The 17,271-nt window shown below is 35.7% G+C and overlaps 1 protein-coding gene across 12 annotated transcripts in view; it reads left to right on the forward strand.

The window, feature by feature from the left end:
* The window catches only part of SOX5 (SRY-box transcription factor 5), a 377,294-nt gene that overhangs the window by 294,563 nt on the left and 65,460 nt on the right, over positions 1-17,271 (forward strand). For all 12 annotated transcript variants that reach the window (XM_072954196.1, XM_006199937.3, XM_006199939.4 and 9 more), the window contains one exon: positions 15,052-15,198. In XM_072954196.1, the coding sequence (XP_072810297.1) occupies positions 15,052-15,198 (147 nt within the window). The remainder of the gene's footprint in view (positions 1-15,051; positions 15,199-17,271) is intronic.

Consider the following 17,271-nt stretch of genomic DNA (forward strand, 5'->3'; position numbering starts at 1 on the left):
TCTGTTTGCTTTGATAATAGCCATCCTAATGGGTCTGAGATGGCACCTCCCTGTGATTTGGGTTGGTACTTCCCTGATAGGTAGTGATGTTGAGCATCTTTTCCATGCTTTATTAGCCATTTCTATATCCTCTTTGGAGAAATGGGCGTAAGATCCTTTTTAACGGAACTCCTGATAATTGATTCCTGGATAATGTTTACTTTTTAATTTTTCTCACTTTGGGTAGGTCTTTAATTAATATTTTTGACTTAAAGAGGGATAAATGAATGAATGAATGAAAGAATAAATGCTGCCTCCCATTACCATCCGGAGCATTTCGGTTTCAGTAACCACTGGGGCAGGTTCCTTAACTTTGCTGGGCTACATCTTCATAATCTATAAATGGGTATAGCAGTATTTCCCCACTGCATTGTTATGCAGATTAAATATTCTGTAAAATAATTTTGAAACAATGACATATCAACATGAAATTAAAAGTTGCTAACAAAAATGGTAATTAATATTTATACTTAGATGTTCAAGTTTTATCATACTTAAATGCTGACTCTTTGTGTTTCTTTGAAGTTCGTATGTTAGGATCACCCTCAAAATAATTCTAAAAATGTTTCAAATATAAACTTTACAGAAACTAGCTCAATATCTTTTAAGAGGTGTATGTTGACTCAGTTGAAGAATGATGGATAAATGCATACACACACACACACACAATTTTAAGTTGGATTTGAGCTCCGTGGATTGTAAGTTTCACTGGGTGACTTTTCTCATTACCAGCAGTGAATCCAAAATATTGTGTTGCCTCAAACTCTATTGGATTGATATTTAAAGAACTATTAAGTCTCTGGTAAAAGTATTGAGTTAAAGGGAAAGAGCAAGAGTTGGGTTTGGTTTGGTTTGGTTCTGATGGCTTAAAAAAATAAACTATAGTTGACTTTATCTGAATTTTGTATCTGAGTTTTTTTCTGATTAATTCTACTGCTTTAGTAACATCCTCTCTCTTATTCTCTGTTAATAAAGTAATAGTAATAAGATTCACTAATTAAGTTGATAAGGCTATGGTGTGGCATTTAGGAGTATTTTGTGAACCTTTCATTTAAATTTGTGGAAGTGTGATGTACCAGAAAAATGCAGGATCAATATTAAGTCAATTTCATGTTGCTACACTTTAATGGGTAAATTTCCCCAGTTATGTTGGCGGAAATGCCCCTGAAAAATAGGTGTTCCTGTACTAAAATATTTTCACTTTAAGTCAGATTGACTTTATCTTCATTTTTCAAATCATTCTTTTTATTTTCAAACTGGCTGAAATCTGAGGTTGGTGTTCACATACTGATTTCAACCACACGTCAAAGTGTAGGATCAGAAGAGGAATAAAAGATGGTCCAAATAAAAAAGAGAAATGTTAGATTTTTTTAAAAAAGCTAATTTGTCACTTCACTCATTGAGTGTGAACTGAATAGACTTCTAACCCTTAAAATACTTTTTTTCCCCTCTTTTTATTGCCTGGAATCTTAAGAGCTTTATCATTTGCAGTCATAAAATGAAAATATACACCAAACCCTCAAAGGGCAAGTATGAAATTAAATTATATTTGGGCAGCTGTAACCTTTTAAAACGATCAGATTCCAGTTAATGTATTTCTTCCTGTTCCAAGTGCTGCCATGGTGTTTGATGGTGGGAAGCAGTCCAAAGGGCATTGGGAGATAATAAATTCACTGTAAATTTCACCCCAAGGCATGTCTCGATACACCAAGGCCCCCATTTAGCAAGGCTGACCTAAAACTCTTGTCACATCCAAAGGTCATTTAGGTTGGGGTTGGTGTGTCCCATCTATCTTTCCTTGATGTAAAGAGTGACAGTTGAAACAGGAATGAGCTCATAAACAGTCATCTGAATATGAAAAAGAAGCTAGCTTTGGAGTAGGTGGGGAAAGTGAAGAGAGAACTCTTTTACAGTAGGACTGGCAAATACTGTGCTTTTTGCAGTGTCAGTGAGGGGTCGGCATGATCTCTTAGCTTCTGTTTCAGGGCAACTATTAGTTTGAAAGGGGCATTACTGGATTGGGTTGATTTAGAATCAGGTGCTCTTTCTTTTTGCTTTTATTTATATTCGTCTCCCAATGCCTAGGGCAATTTTTAGTAAGTATTTTTAAAATACTCTAATGTTTCTAGCTTCCTTTTACTTTCAAATAATACTCCTTCCCCCATTTAAATCTGTTCTCTTCAGTTAATTTACAAGAGGAACATGTGAACAAATTAGGAGAAAAATTGCTTAAAAAAATAAAGCTTAATGTGGTACTGGAAAATAACAATTTTTTCCCTATTGTCCACATAATCATATATTTTTTTTATTGTGGTGAAATATGCATGACAATAAAACTTATCATTTTAACCATTTTAAAGTATAAATTCAGTCACATTAAATTTCTTCACAGTGTTGTATAACCATCACCAGTATTTATTTCCAGAACCTTTTAATCACCCCAAATGGAAACTCCATACCCCTTAAATAACTCCCCATCCCCCAAGGCCCCCTCCCCCCGCCCCTGGTGACTTCTGCGCCACTTTCTGTCTCTGTAAGTTTACCTGCTCTTGATGCGTCGTATAAGTGAATCGTACAGTATTTGTCCATTTGTGTCTGGCTTATTTCACTTAGCGTAATATTTTCCAGGTTCATCAGTGTTATAGCATATTATCTCTCAATCAGACGCTTTTAAGAACGACCCCAGTTCTTTCAAAAACAATATTCATTTTAAAATATTAAGAATCATAGATATATAAATTATTCATTATAATAATCATAAGTAATAAGGAGAAATAATAGACAACTACTGGATAGATATAAAAAAAAATTAAGGGCTTAAAATTCTTCTTGGGGAAGAACATTAAAAATCCTTCCGTTAAGGCAGAGTTCTCTGTTTATTGATACGTTCTAAGTGTTTAGAACAGTGCTTGGGACATAATAGGTAACCAATAAATAAATACTGAGTGACTCAATCAATTTAAGTCAGGAAAGCAGAAGTTACAATTGATTATTTCTTGGACAGCCTGGGTGATGTATGAGAAATATGTTCTGTGCAATTGGAAAGGAAACCTTTGGTGATCAGAGGAGCTAATGAAGGTCAAAACACAAGGTAAATGCAAGGTATATTTTTGTTAATTTAGTTGATTTAAGAGTAATGTGTGATTTGTGTAGTATAAATGGCTTATTTTAAATATATCTTATCTTTTTGAAATAATCTAGAAAAATCAAAGTTAGTGACTATGAATCTTAGCAAACTACAAAGTTTTTAAAATATGATTACATTCTTACTATAAATTATACAGGAAAGAACAAATATTTAAATAAGGATGAGACTCAGAATGTTGAAAGTTGTATGTCCACATTTACTTACTAATTGATTTTAAGTCATATAAAAAAGTGATTAGGTGAATATCATTCTAGTTAAAAGTGGATTATAGGCGATCCAAACCGTTTCAACCGGTTCTTCATATTATATCGAGACTAACCTTGTGGAAACGCAAATTTAGTTACATCATTCCTCTTTTTAAACTCTTCTGGCTTCGCATCCACTTTTCCAAACAGCTCTCCCAGCGCCCTGGAGCCTCACTGCCCTTCTTCCAGTACCCGGCACTTGCCGTGTTCTCTCCTCCCACGAGGTCGTTCTGCCAGTGCTTTGTCCTGCTCCGTGTGCATAGCTACACTAGCTCTTCTGTCTGACCTCCAAGTAATAGTCATATTTATAGGAAGCCTTTCCTTGTCTGTCCGACCATGTTATAAGTCTCTCTTACAGCACCATGAATTGAGAAGAAAACCAAACTAAAGCATTTTTTACTGGCAGTGGCCAGGAGGAAGGGGCAGGATGAGACTACTGTGAAAAGTGCCCTCTTGGGTTCTTCGCACTTCCTTCCCGGCATCTGCAGTAGAGCAGTTATTATCAGAAGAGTGCAGTCCGTCAGAAGTCCTGTGAGATTTGCCCTCCCCAGGCTTGTCCAGCTCTTTGCTGCAAAGCCCCAGCCCCTGCCACGGTGTTAAAATGACCAGAAAAGAGGTTCTTAAGGGATGGAGATTAAGAGTTACAAGCACTATTAAAAGACTTGGATTCTCACCGCACCTGTGCCTCCTACCTATGTGACTTTGGACGGATGACATCTTTCTCTGTGCTTCAGTGTCCTCTGCCACAAATAATAATAGTATCTATTTTCCTAAGATTGTTGAGAAGGTTCAGAGAGAGATGGCCTGGGCCTGGCACCCAACCCAGTAAGCACCCTGTCAACTCAAGTTAATGTCTATGATTCCTGCTGCTGCTGTTACCATTCTGTATCCAGATTTCTCTTGAACTTTAGGTTAATTCATCTTAATTTATGTACTCAACCAATACTGTTAGCAATATACAATATTTTCTTAATCTCAAAGGTTTAACAATGGAAAAAAATGAAGGAAAAACTTAAGGGGGAAATCTGTTGGAAGAAGTCTTTAATTTTAACTCTTGGTACGAGTTGTCTGTTATTACCATCAGTAGAACAAAACGGCTAGAGAAATTTTTAATGGCTGTGGGCTTTCTTCAGGGAGAGTAGAGTTCTGTAGAGTTCCATCACCAGAGATTCAAGAATTTTTTTACTCTTGAAGCCTTGTAACCCTTGGTCTTGGAAGTTATCATTAACTCAGAGCTTAGGCAAAATCTCTGTCACTACTGACCAGCCCGTAGGGGAATCCCATTGCAGGGGTGGGCGATAACGTCATCGCGCACAGTCTAAGCTGGGAGAGCGCTTTCTTGCAGCGGTGGTACTATTCGTGCGGCTAGTCTGTGTGGCATATGATAGAGAGGGAGCTTTCAGGGACACTCAGACTTCTGAGCCTAGTGGCTGTTTATCCTTTGCCAACTGAATGAACCATTGTGAGCTTTCACTTTCCCCATCGAGCACGCAGAATTGTTCTGGTGATCCCTGAAATAGCATGCAGACTTCTAGCAAAGTGGGGGAGTTCACCATAGTCACTGAGAAAATTGTGCACGTCCCCTCCCTATGTGCGCCGAGTATTTTCAAGCATCCAGTATGTTCGCATTCCAGGAGTCTGTTTTTTATAATATACAAAATAATATATAAAATCTGACTTAATATGAACTAACACATTTTCTTTTCATATTGAGTTAAAATGCCCACTATTTTTAGTGTTTTGATTACTGTTATACAGCCCCCCAAGTCTACTGGGATAGCATGAACAGTGATTTCACAGTTATGAACTTAGCCAAAGATAAATGTTTGCTTTAAAAATTTCTCCTGTAATACTCAGCTTTTCTATATATAATGAATATTTGGTAACAAAAGATTCTCCCCTCTGGTAAACAAGTATTCCTGTCTTATTGTTTCTTTGAAAGGAATTTCAGTAGTTTTTTTTTAACCATAAATTAAACTAATTAAAGATATGAGTATAGTCATGGATACATAAAAGATTCGAAGAGCTTTCCAGCCAGCGTCCTCCTTACCTTGCCAAATGGAGATGTATATACTGGTTGGTGACCTCGGGAATAGATGCAGAGTGTTCATCCTCCCACAGTAATGAACAGCAAGTCTGGAGTGGCATAAAAAGGGTCAATCGAATAGGTCATACATCATATGGGGAGGCAGATGTTGGAACATATTGTAATGGATTACTGTGCAGTACATGAAGATGGCTCGTGGAGGAGAAAAAACGAGGAGGGAGTGAGAGAGAAAGAGATAAACTATCAGTTGGTTTTTTCTTACATGACTCTCACGAATATATCTGGTTCTTTAAGGGGCTGCTTCAATTATAAAAGTCAAAATGTTTTTCAAGCTATGTGCGATTTATTGGTGTGTAATAAAATGAAGAAAGCCCTTTAAAATCCAGTGCATTTGAAGTGTTTCTTATTTATATGCTTCAGTATCTGCAGTGTGACAGAAACAGCATGAGAGCATCATACCTGTGAAAAAGGTCTTAAGATTTAAGTAAGTTCAAATGTATTCTTTCATTTTTAGCAGGATGCCATCTTCACACCCTCTCAACACCGCATCCCTCTTTGATAGTTCTGTATTCCACCCAAGTATCACACTGAGTGGGACTGAATTTGGAATAAAAATATAAAGATTGTCTATGTATTATTAATACTTCGTGATAGCAGCTTTACATGGATAATATAGCTTTTGTACCTGAATTCACTATGGCCTTTTAATAGTAAAACCACGCTATAGCCAGACATAATATTTTACTTTTGTATTCTAGCTTTTTTCTAAGACATACCACCCAGGAGTAATATCTTTAAGGAGATTTTCATAATGGTGGTAGTTTCTGCCTTGAAGCCCCTACCAGGCAGCCCCACATACCCTTAGGCATATCTTTCAGGTGGCTCACCTGTTTTCTCTGAAGACAGAACGTTCCTTTTCTGAAGTGGATAACATTTATTTGCCCCTTGTGGCTTGTCCTCTTGCCATCTTGAGCTCACCTCTGCATGTTGGCTGACCATCCAGCCTTTCCACTCAGGTCATTTCCTTGCTTTAACCCTCTGTTGAAACTCATATTCCAACAGTTTCAACCTGTTCGTTTTTTTAATTATGCACCATGGGTGTATTGACTATTAGTTATCCTCCATCTTGACAAACCTGTACTGTTTACTTACTTTTTCAGTTTGATAATTTTTCTTTTCCTCGAGTCTCCTTAGGAATTGTGTCCAAACACAAAAGATCCTGCATCCTCCACGTTGTGTGTACTTCCTTGAACTTGCTCGTCCAAGTGACTCTCGTCCCTCATATACTCAATTCCCTTTGCTCCCTTGAGAACAGCTCCCCAGTTGGAACTCTAGACAGGAGGTGAAGTGAAAATCCTTCCCAAATTCCTCTAGGCACCTTTCCCCTGCTCCCGTGGTCTGTGGAGGATCTGGTGCAGCAGCAGGAGAAACACTTGACTCCCTACCCCCGCCCCACTTACATGGGTTAGCCACCAAGGAGATTAGGGGAGAACTCTAACCATCTACCCTCTACCCCAAGCCTTTCACCCTCACACAGTCAAGACTTTGACTTGACAGACAGTCTCAGTCTTAAGAGCTGGCTGTCAGCCCTAACTGTCTGGTTTTGATTTTTTTTCCCAGCAGTCCCCTTAGTAGTTAATAAAAATCATCAACTCAGAGCTCACTTTGATATGCTGGTGTTCTTTGATGGATACCAAGAGCACATAGTCCTTTACAAACCTTCATTGCACTTCTCTGCTAGGATTTTTGGAAATTAAATAATACAAAATTTATTATTATGTAATATAAAAATTATACGAGAGGAAAATATGTTTATTTGTATTACTTTTTATTGTCATTATATTTGTATCATTATGAACCTTTTGATAAAAACTATGCACTGCTATTAAATTGGACCCTCACATAGTTTTTCTAATAGGTTTTTACTCTTTAAAATCAAATTCAAAAATCAAGACCTCTTACAACTCAATAATAAAATAATCCATTTTTTTTAAAAAAGCAAAAGATCTGAATGTACATTTTACCAAAGAAGACAGAGAAATGGCTAATGAGCACATGAAAAGATGCTCAATGTCATCAGTCATTAGGGAGATGCAAATTAAAACTACAATGAGATACCACGTTACTTCTACTAGAATAGTTATAATCAAAAAGTATTGTTGATAATACACTGCTAGCAGGAATGCCAAATGGTTCAGCCACTTTTGAAAGTTTGGCAGTTTCTTAAAAAAGTAAACATGAACTTACCATATGACCTGGCAGATCCAATCCTAGGAATTGGGTAGCCAAGAGAAATGAAAGCACACAAAGATTTGTACTGGAGTATTCATAGCAGGATTATTCATAATAGCCTAAAATTGGAAACAATCCAAACATCCATCAACTGGATAAATGGATAAACAAATATGGTATATGCATACCAATGAACACTATTCAGCAATGCAACAGAGCAGACTACTGATACGTGCTACAATATGGTGGAACCTCGAAAACATGCTAAGTAAAAGTAGCCAGATCTCTGTTTCTTCAGTCTCTTCCAGCACTGCCCCAGTAGTGTTGATTGCAAAAGAAAATAACCTCACAGCTAATCCAGAAGAAGTAGGAGGAACTCATTCTTTTGTTTTAAAAAGAAAAGGGGTGAATTATTTTTTTAAGTTTCTTCTGTGATATACAGGACAATCTTCAATACGTATAAACATGTTTTGATGGTTGGTTCAAAAGTTAACTGCTCATTGGCACTAAGTACATTCACGTAGTTGTGCAACCATCATCACCATCCATCACCAGCACATTTTCATCTTCCCAAATGAAATTTTGTTCCTATTAAACAGTCACATCCCTTCTTGCTCCCCACCCCTTGCCCAACTCCTGGAACCACCATTCTTTCTGTCTCAATAAAATTGGCTGCTCTAGATACTTCATATAAGAGAAATCATGCCCTATTTGGCCTTTTATCATTGGCTTCTTTCACTTAGCACAGTGCCTTCAAGATTCATCCATGTTGTAGCTAGTGTCAGAATTTCCTTGCTTTTTAAGGCTGAGTAATATTCCACTGTACGTATCTGACACACTTTGCTTCTCCATTCCTCCCTTGATGGCCACTTTGGTTTCTCCCACCTTTTGGCTACTGAGACGACTGCTTCTCTGAACATGGGCATACAGGTATCTGTTTCAGTCCCTGCGTTCAATTATTTTGGATATACACCCAGAAGAGGCATTGTTGGATCATATGGTAATTCTGTTTCCTTTTTCAAGGAATTGCCAATAGCAGCTACACCATTTTACATTCCCAGCAGAAAAGCTTAAGAATTCAACGATTCTAATGTTTCCACATCTTTGACAATATTTGTTATTATTATTTTTTTTATTAATAGCTGTCCTAGTAGGGGTGAATGGGCATCTCATTGTGGTATTCATTTGTGCCCAGCGATTTTTAAGGTATGTTTGCCCAGATGGGAGGATGAACTGTATTTATTAAACACTTTATTAGCTTGATTTTTAAATTGTAAATTTTTATATGTTTGTCACGAGTGAGTTTCTGTTTGCACTTTTGCCCTGGAATTGAGCAAATTTAAGGCCTATCCTGTTTTTCATACTTGAATAACATCAAAAACAAAAGCTGATATTAGAGAAAGAAGTCCCTGTTTAAACTCAAGTTGCTCTGATAATTTTCTGTGAAGAAACATTATGAAAAATAATGTGCAAAACAAATTTATTCACATTGAAACATGCTGATATGTTTTGAAAGATTTTCTTCAGTACATTAGTTTCTCTTTAAACTCCACATTTAAGTTACATTAAGAAGCTGAAATTAAGCTATAAAGATAACAGTTACGGAGCCTTGAAATTGCTTTCTGAATTTTCTCCTCACAAATGTTATCCCTTGCCCCTTCCCTTTAAAAAAAAATGCTTTTCATACACATCATATCTAACATAAATCTTTCTGGTTGGATTTAAGCTTTAGAAGTACACATTTATCAATTTTTAAAATCGTAGTAGAAAATAAAGGCAGTATGACCCAGAATTTATTAAAGTTATAATAAAATACTTTTCAATGCATACAAAAAATAATAAAAAAAATCATAGTATACTACAACACACAGATTTTTAAATCTCTAATCAAAATAGTTAACACATTATATGTATGTTAACTTTTGTTGCCAGATTTTGATCCCTGCACTTAAAAAAAATAAAAAAAAATCACCTGCCATTTCTGTGCATACATTTGAACTTCAAGATGCTATTAATCAGGGAGTTTTTAGCTCCATTGTGTTCTTTTTGAAGATTTACAGCTATCTATGTTTGCTTGTGTAAGAGTTTAGAAGTGACTACTACTTATTTCTGAGTGAGAGAGCTTTCTTGATCACCAGGTGTGATAAAGCACTTCAGCTTTCATCCCTTTATCTATTTAAGGGAAGATTAAAACAACCTCCTTGGTCTCATTGAGCTAAATATTAAAAATATGTAAAATTCATTTATGGTGATAGTATATCTCTTTTTTCTCTCTTTTAAGTATTGGTGTTTGATATGAGATTTTATTCAGAGATAATTTTACCTATAAAAATTATAAACAATCTAGCAAAAAGAATATTAAATGGTTGCACAGCATATTAGCACTTGCCATCCAGATCTTGGAATCATTTTTTCCCTTTTCATTTTCACAACTGTTCTTTCAACTCAAGTTATCTATTAAAAAGATTGCTACTAAATTTTGATAACCTCATAACTGATATTACTACTCGTATGTTTTTTCTAGTTTAAAACATTATGTATATTGCTGTCAGACATTCAGTGGCTTTCTCTTGCCTACATATTAAATTTAAACTATTTTGCCTATATTTCAAGATTTCCTATAAGGTGAACTTAGCCTCCAAACCCAGTACTGTTTTGTTCTTTTCAAGATTTGTACTTAATTAGGTGATGGTTCACTATTCTACACCATCCTCGTCTATTCCTTTTCCGACAGCCATCTCATTCCTGCTCCTGTGCCTTGCTTTAAAATGTTCTTCTTTGCTAGAATACCACATCCTTTTTTATGCTCAGCTTGGCTACACCTCTGTAAGGAAAACGTATCAGGATGCACTGACACATCTCCTTTTTCATTGCACGTTTAACAGTGGCGTACAGTTATAGTACACTTACGGTCTCAATATTTTATGTTTATCAGTCTTGACTTAAGGAAAAAATATGCTTATACATTTTCTGTATCCTCCACTGTGCCTCGCACAGTCCAGATTATAGAGTAGGAGATCAAGACATATATATTGCCTAGTTTCTTACTTAGTATAATTAATCCATTAATAATTAAAACTATTATTTATTCATCAAGCATTCTTTACCATGTGTTTTTCTGAGTATTTTATATACATTATGTGATTTATTTCTCACAGCAATCATGTAAGGTCAGTTTTATTTATCCCCGAATTTGCAGGTAAAGGAATTGTGGTTCAGATTGATCACTCAAGGTCACTAGTCAGATCTGAGATTAGAAGTGTGGTTTACCTTACTTTTAACTCTTCCTCTAAAAGTAGAAACCATAGTCCTTGAAGGAGCTTAAAATGATGAAGACACAAAAATGTAGCTTTAAGGAACAATTTGAGACAAAAGTGAGGGTCACTTATATGTATAGATAGATATATATAAACATACTTATGAACACATGAGCACCAAACACTAAGTAACCAATGGATAGATTCCAGCCTAATTGTATGTGACTGTCTCCATTAAAAAAAAAAAAAATCATTGTCTGAAGTAAGTGTAGAGATCAGGGAAGGAAAAGGGAATAAGAATGTAATATTTTAAATAATATAAAGAATGGAAGACCTAATGCTCTGTGGAGTCGGGGAGTTTTTAGAGATCAAACCAAATCCCTAACACGGTCGTTTCAAGATCAGGGTCAAGTTATTCTGCACGGCAGAAGTGGGACTCTGTTAGCTTGGATAACCTCACATCCCGAGTGTTCTCATTAAGCTTTAGCTTTTTATGTTTAGGTCCCTCAGTGTCTTTCTGATTTGAACAACTTAATTGTTTTTCATATAAGTACATTTATCATGATACACCTTATTTTTAACTCCAGGTTTTATCTGCCATCCTTTAAAGAAAAATGTTAGCCAGGTTTTCCTTGAACCATTTTTATTTGCATATAATTACATATGAATGTAATTATATAGGAACATCATATGTAAATGAGTTATGCAGTCCACAGGCTGCTTGTCACTTCAGGTGGCTTTCCAGTGTCCATAGATCCCAAGCCCCTTCCCTCCCAACAAGGCCACCGGTGAGTCTGTGATTGTAGACCGCCCCCAGCACAGACACCTGTTATTGTTCTTGATTTTGCTTTAAGAACATTTAATAAATGAAATTAAATACTAATCATCTGTTGACTTTCTTGTTTTAAAATCAGTCAACAGACCCATGTTAATGAATAGACAGACGGACTTAATTTTTTGAAAGAATGAATTAAAATAAGTCTCAGTAGCGTTTATTTTTTAAGTTGCTCACCCTTACGCATATAACCAGGTACGTAAGCCACGGTCAGCTTTTTTGAATCTCCTGAAGAATTTTTTTTAGCTTTTGAATGGCCAGATTAGGGCTAAGCTGTATTAAAATTTTCATTTTATTTGTGCAGACCCAAAGTAAGTTAGATTCTTTAAGGCTTGAGGCCTTTTTATGCTCCCGTCTTACAATGTAAATTTAAGTAACACATATATTTGACACAAAATAAAATGTCTTGGAAATAGTTATTTCCTACTTCCAAACCTTGGCAAACTAGGAAAATCAGATATGCTTGGTGGCAAATGTAATGATTTGAGAATAGTGAAAAGTTGATCAGAATTGGGAAAAAGCAGGTCTATATTTCGTTCCCTTGCATAAAGAAAGCCGAGTATGAGGAAGAGGATATGGGAGATTGAGGGGGATGAAGTGCTTGCTACCTAATAGTAGCCACAGTGAGTGAGCAGTAAGCGTGTGACTTTTCTTGTCATTAATTACTCTAAATCTCTGTATTCTGTAAAAATATCAGTCAGGTGGATGATAGTATACTGTTTAGGAAAAAATATGCATTTAAATGGGTTAAATATATTTAAGTGAGTTTCATGTATTTTACCAATTTATCTTCTTTTCTACTCAAAAGAATTTTTTAGGACTTAATTCCATATTTAAAAGTTTAAAATAATGCATTTATCTGAATGAGGGAAGAACATGTATAATTTTTTAATTCCAAGCATATACCATCTCCTACCTCTAAATTCAGTAAAGTATTTCAGAGTATATTTATGCTTGTGTGTTTTTTTTTTTAGCTTCTTTGGGGGTGAGTAGGGAGGTAATTAGGTTTATTTATTTATTTACTTTTTAGAGGAGGTACCAGGGACCCTCGTGCATGCTAAGCATGAGCTATACCCTGCCCCCATGCTTGTATTTTTAATATTAGTTCTAATACTTCTTGAAAGTTGTGAATCTGTTTATAGTGGTTGATATTTAAACATCTTTTATGAGTAATTGGTCCATATATTTATCTAATAGTGAATTTTAAAAAAATACTTTGAAATAATTCTTTAACAATCAAATTTGAATTTTGAATAACCACTTTGTTCACATTTTTCTTTTTAGCTACAGGTGTTAAGATATCCCATGTCATCTTTAGTATTTATGAAGCAATCTTAGATTTTGTGTGTACTAAACCAGTAATATGTGTTATTTTCCAGGAATAATAGCCACTAGAATCATTTTTAAAGAAAAGGATGTAATTTATACTGCAATATGAAATTTATGAGATGTAATATATTTATCCAGACAGTATTTAAAAATACGTATATTTAAAAAGGTCAGTCTCAGTACATTGGACAAAATTTTAATTTGCAAAGTGATATCCTGGGATATTGGTTATTTCTTAATGGCTTCATTAACAGTTCAGGATGATGACAAAAAATTACTTTGTGAATTGCAGAATTTAATACTTAGGGTTTTAATACAAGTGTGGGAAATGAATCATCTCTGACGCTTTGAAAGTGACAAACTCTCAGGCATCATATTTGACACCATATCCTCTTACTTTTTATGTAGTCTGAGACTTATAAATTAAATCTTATTCTTCTTTCTGATTGACTGGGATAAGAAATAATACAATTCTAAAATATGCAAAAAAAAATTGGGGGCAAGGGAGGGACAGTCATTATTGATGGTATAAATATGCTTCTTTAGTGTTTCTTTTTTAGTTTGGATTGCATCTTGCATTAGTTGACATTAAAAAAATAAGCCATAATTTTTATCAATAATTTTAGTGTCCTGTTTTCATTTAGACCCAAGTATCTGAAAACTGTGAAAAGTGTGAATGTATTTTTATGTACATATGTGCCGGTCTTCAGTGTTCATTGTTTCATCTTCAGAGACCCCGCTCACCAGGGCCTCTGGCTTGTCCTGAGTAGCTTCATCCTTTGCGATTTCTCTTCCCAAGAAAAACCGAGATAATCCAGACAGCTATTTCACAGGACTTTTCCTTGAGAGCTTTTCTCTTTAACACCAGTCTTTTTATTACAGGAGTTCTAGCTTGCGTAGTAAGATCAGACAAATGAGAAATAGGAAATTGGGTTGTATTTTACATATTATATATTCCTATGTATTTATATTTATATATGTGCATATATATATACACATATATAGCTTCCTCAATCAGATTTTTAAATTTTTCCAAACTGCCAAATAGAGATGAAAGAGTATTAATCTAAACATTTGAAGTGACTGAATCTAAAGCAGCCTCTTTGTTTTAAGATACTACATGATATGACTGTCATTATCAAAGTAAAATTTTCCTCTGTTATTATCAAATTACTAAATTAAGTTATTATTGATTTGTTGAATAATTTTTTGTTTATTTAGTAAGAATGGTGATGTGATGACTTAGTCTAAGAGTGTGTGTTTTAGATCGTATTCCTTAAAACTCTAACCCTCAAGTTTATTTCAGGGTTGTCTGTGTTTGTGTACATCATGAGGTAAAGTGGATTTCTGGCAAGTATCCAGTTAACTTTTATCAATGGAGGTGGACTGATCAGATAATGTTCTTCAGATGTCCTCCTTCCATTTCCTCCCGGTTGCTTTTTGATTGTATTTCTACACAACTAATAATCAGAAAAAATTGTTACCGATGCACATTTCTGCACTTCAAAGAAAGGAAGTAAACAGAGCTTGAACCAAAATGGATAGTAAGAAAATTACTTTGTATATAAAACTGCATTCTTTTGTAACACAATGTGTAAATTTTAAAATAGTGGGGAAAATAGGTCTTAGCCAGATAATATGATCTACTTTTCCTCCATTGATACTAGCAAAGAGTAAGTATGGATGGCTGTTATTTGCTCTGAGTCCTTGGATCTGCTGAAGCAAAGTGGTACTTGTCATTTCTCCCCTGAGAAGTCAGTCGTGAAAGTTGAGACGACAGCTTCTTTAAATATCCCAGGGCGCTAAGTAGAAATACCCAGAGGAAAAACACCACATCTGATTAGAGGTACTTTCTGAGAGGCGCATTTATTTTGTTGGTGATAGTCCTGTTTTTTCTCTCCCCCCCCTCTCTCCTGTAGCAGTTGTATGCTGCCCAGCTAGCTGCCATGCAGGTGTCTCCAGGAGGGAAGCTCGCAGGCATACCCCAAGGCAACCTTGGTGCTGCTGTGTCTCCTACCAGCATTCACACAGACAAGAGCACAAACAGCCCACCACCCAAAAGCAAGGTACCCTTTTGAAGTAGCTACGTGTTTGGACACGTAGACTTTTACTTTTCATTCAGTCATATTTATTGAATATTTGTTATGTGCCAGCAACTGGGCTTAACTCTAGATCTTCAAAGAACTAATAGTCCAATAGGATCAGGAAGGAGTGCCTATAAAGGCGTTGAGTCATTCATTTTTTTCAACAGACTTGCACTGATAGCTGTAGTAGGAAGTGTGAGTAATGCAAAGATTTGTAAGATAGGTGTGCTGTCACCAAGTATCTTACAGTCATAAAATAGATACACGTACTGTGTGATGCAAAGTCTTATAAAGACTTACAGATAAAGTGCGTTGGACGTTATTAGGACCAAGAGATTATTACCTTAAGTGAGAGTTCCTGGGAAGAACTTCCCAAAGGAGGGGCAGCTGAAATAGACCATAAAATATGAAAATAATTAGGGCCTACTAAAAATGTTTTATTTACATATCAGTGACTTACTATGTGGTACAATATAGATGTAATTTTAGATGTATCATTCATCCAGTGAAATGACTGTGTGAAAATATGAAGATAATAGTAACAGCAGAATTAAGACTGTTTAGAGGCAGTTTTGTTTTTAGAGCTACGGAAACACTTTCTGAGAGAACATGGAAATGGATCAGTGGAGTTTCAGATAATTCATTTCTTGGCTTAGAAGAAAAGAGAATCTGCAGAAAAATTAATTTTAATTTGTGGTTTTCAGTATCTTACCTAGATGATAATATATGAATGTATTAAACCTTCTATAGAAGAAGTGAGAAGAAGAACCATAAATAATTTTTGTGATGTCACTCAGGGAAATAATCACATATTTTCTGACAACTGGAAAATACTAAGTAGAAACTGACACAATTTACCCACAAAATAATGCTGTTTTGTCTTTTTCCGATTACCTAGAAAATTGCTCCTGTTCTTCGCTTCATGAAATCATGTTGAGATGTCTAAAGTGTAATAGGGTAAAAGTAGTCACAACAGTTGAAAGAAATGCATAGAGAAAAAAATTAGAAAGGACTGAGAGAGGGAAAACTCCAAGAACTTTGTTTAATCCTTCTGTAGTGCCCTGGCAGATGCTTCTCACTGTCGATGTATTAATCCAGGGTAGGAATCAGGAGAGAGAAAGGGATTGGTTGGGGAAATGCACTCTCGCCGCCATCTTCTCAAAGCCCCCAAGTCCTGTTTTATATGTTAAGAGATTAAGGCATTTAGAATTGCAGCTTAACCTGAACAAGGAACTTAGACCACGGTTGACCAGAACATGTGCAAATAGATAGTGCAAAATACTGTGCTTACTGCTGTGACATTAGGAAATAAACATCTCCCACCTTTAAGAGTTCTTCCAGCGTGTGAATGGACCGCGTGTTCTGTGCTTGATCTGTACCTAAGGCCTGGTCGGCTTTTCTTTATGTTCACAGCAGAACATACATTTTTAAAACTTGGTAGTAACTAACATTCATTAAATATAATTTAATTTTAAAGCAGTGATATTTTGGTGTCTCCGTGGACCAGCGGTTTCAGTGTAGCACATGGACAGCTAACTTTGACTAAAATAAAAATCTGCATTGTCACACACAGATAACTCTGTGAGGTATTATCTGCTGTTTTTCCGTGATTTATTAATCTGATTTCACATCATGTTTCATAATGATGCTTTTACATTAAAACATTTCATTTTATGATTTTAGAGTATATAGTTCACTTATAAATGACTAGCGGGTGTTTTTCTTGCCCCTAGAATAACTTTCATCCTTAATGTCTTCTCCCCAGATCACTTACGCAGATAGTCATGAAGCTTTTGAAGGCAGTCAGCCTCATCTGTGTGTGCATCTGTTTATTTGTTCATTCATTCACTCATCCATTCTAAAGTTTATAGAGCAGTAGCTGCAGTGATGCTTCCTTAGGTAACTGTGACAGGTGTAAAAGCGCCTGAAAGCTTGCTTTGCCACGATCGGAACACTGCTTTATGAGCTGTATGGTTCCAGACCCTCAGAGAACCCCACAGATGACGTGCAAAGACTGATTATTTCAGTAATGTTAGAATTCTGCCGTATTCTGTG

Source organism: Vicugna pacos, chromosome 34 (assembly GCF_048564905.1).
Source record: "Vicugna pacos chromosome 34, VicPac4, whole genome shotgun sequence".
Lineage (NCBI taxonomy): Eukaryota > Metazoa > Chordata > Mammalia > Artiodactyla > Camelidae > Vicugna > Vicugna pacos.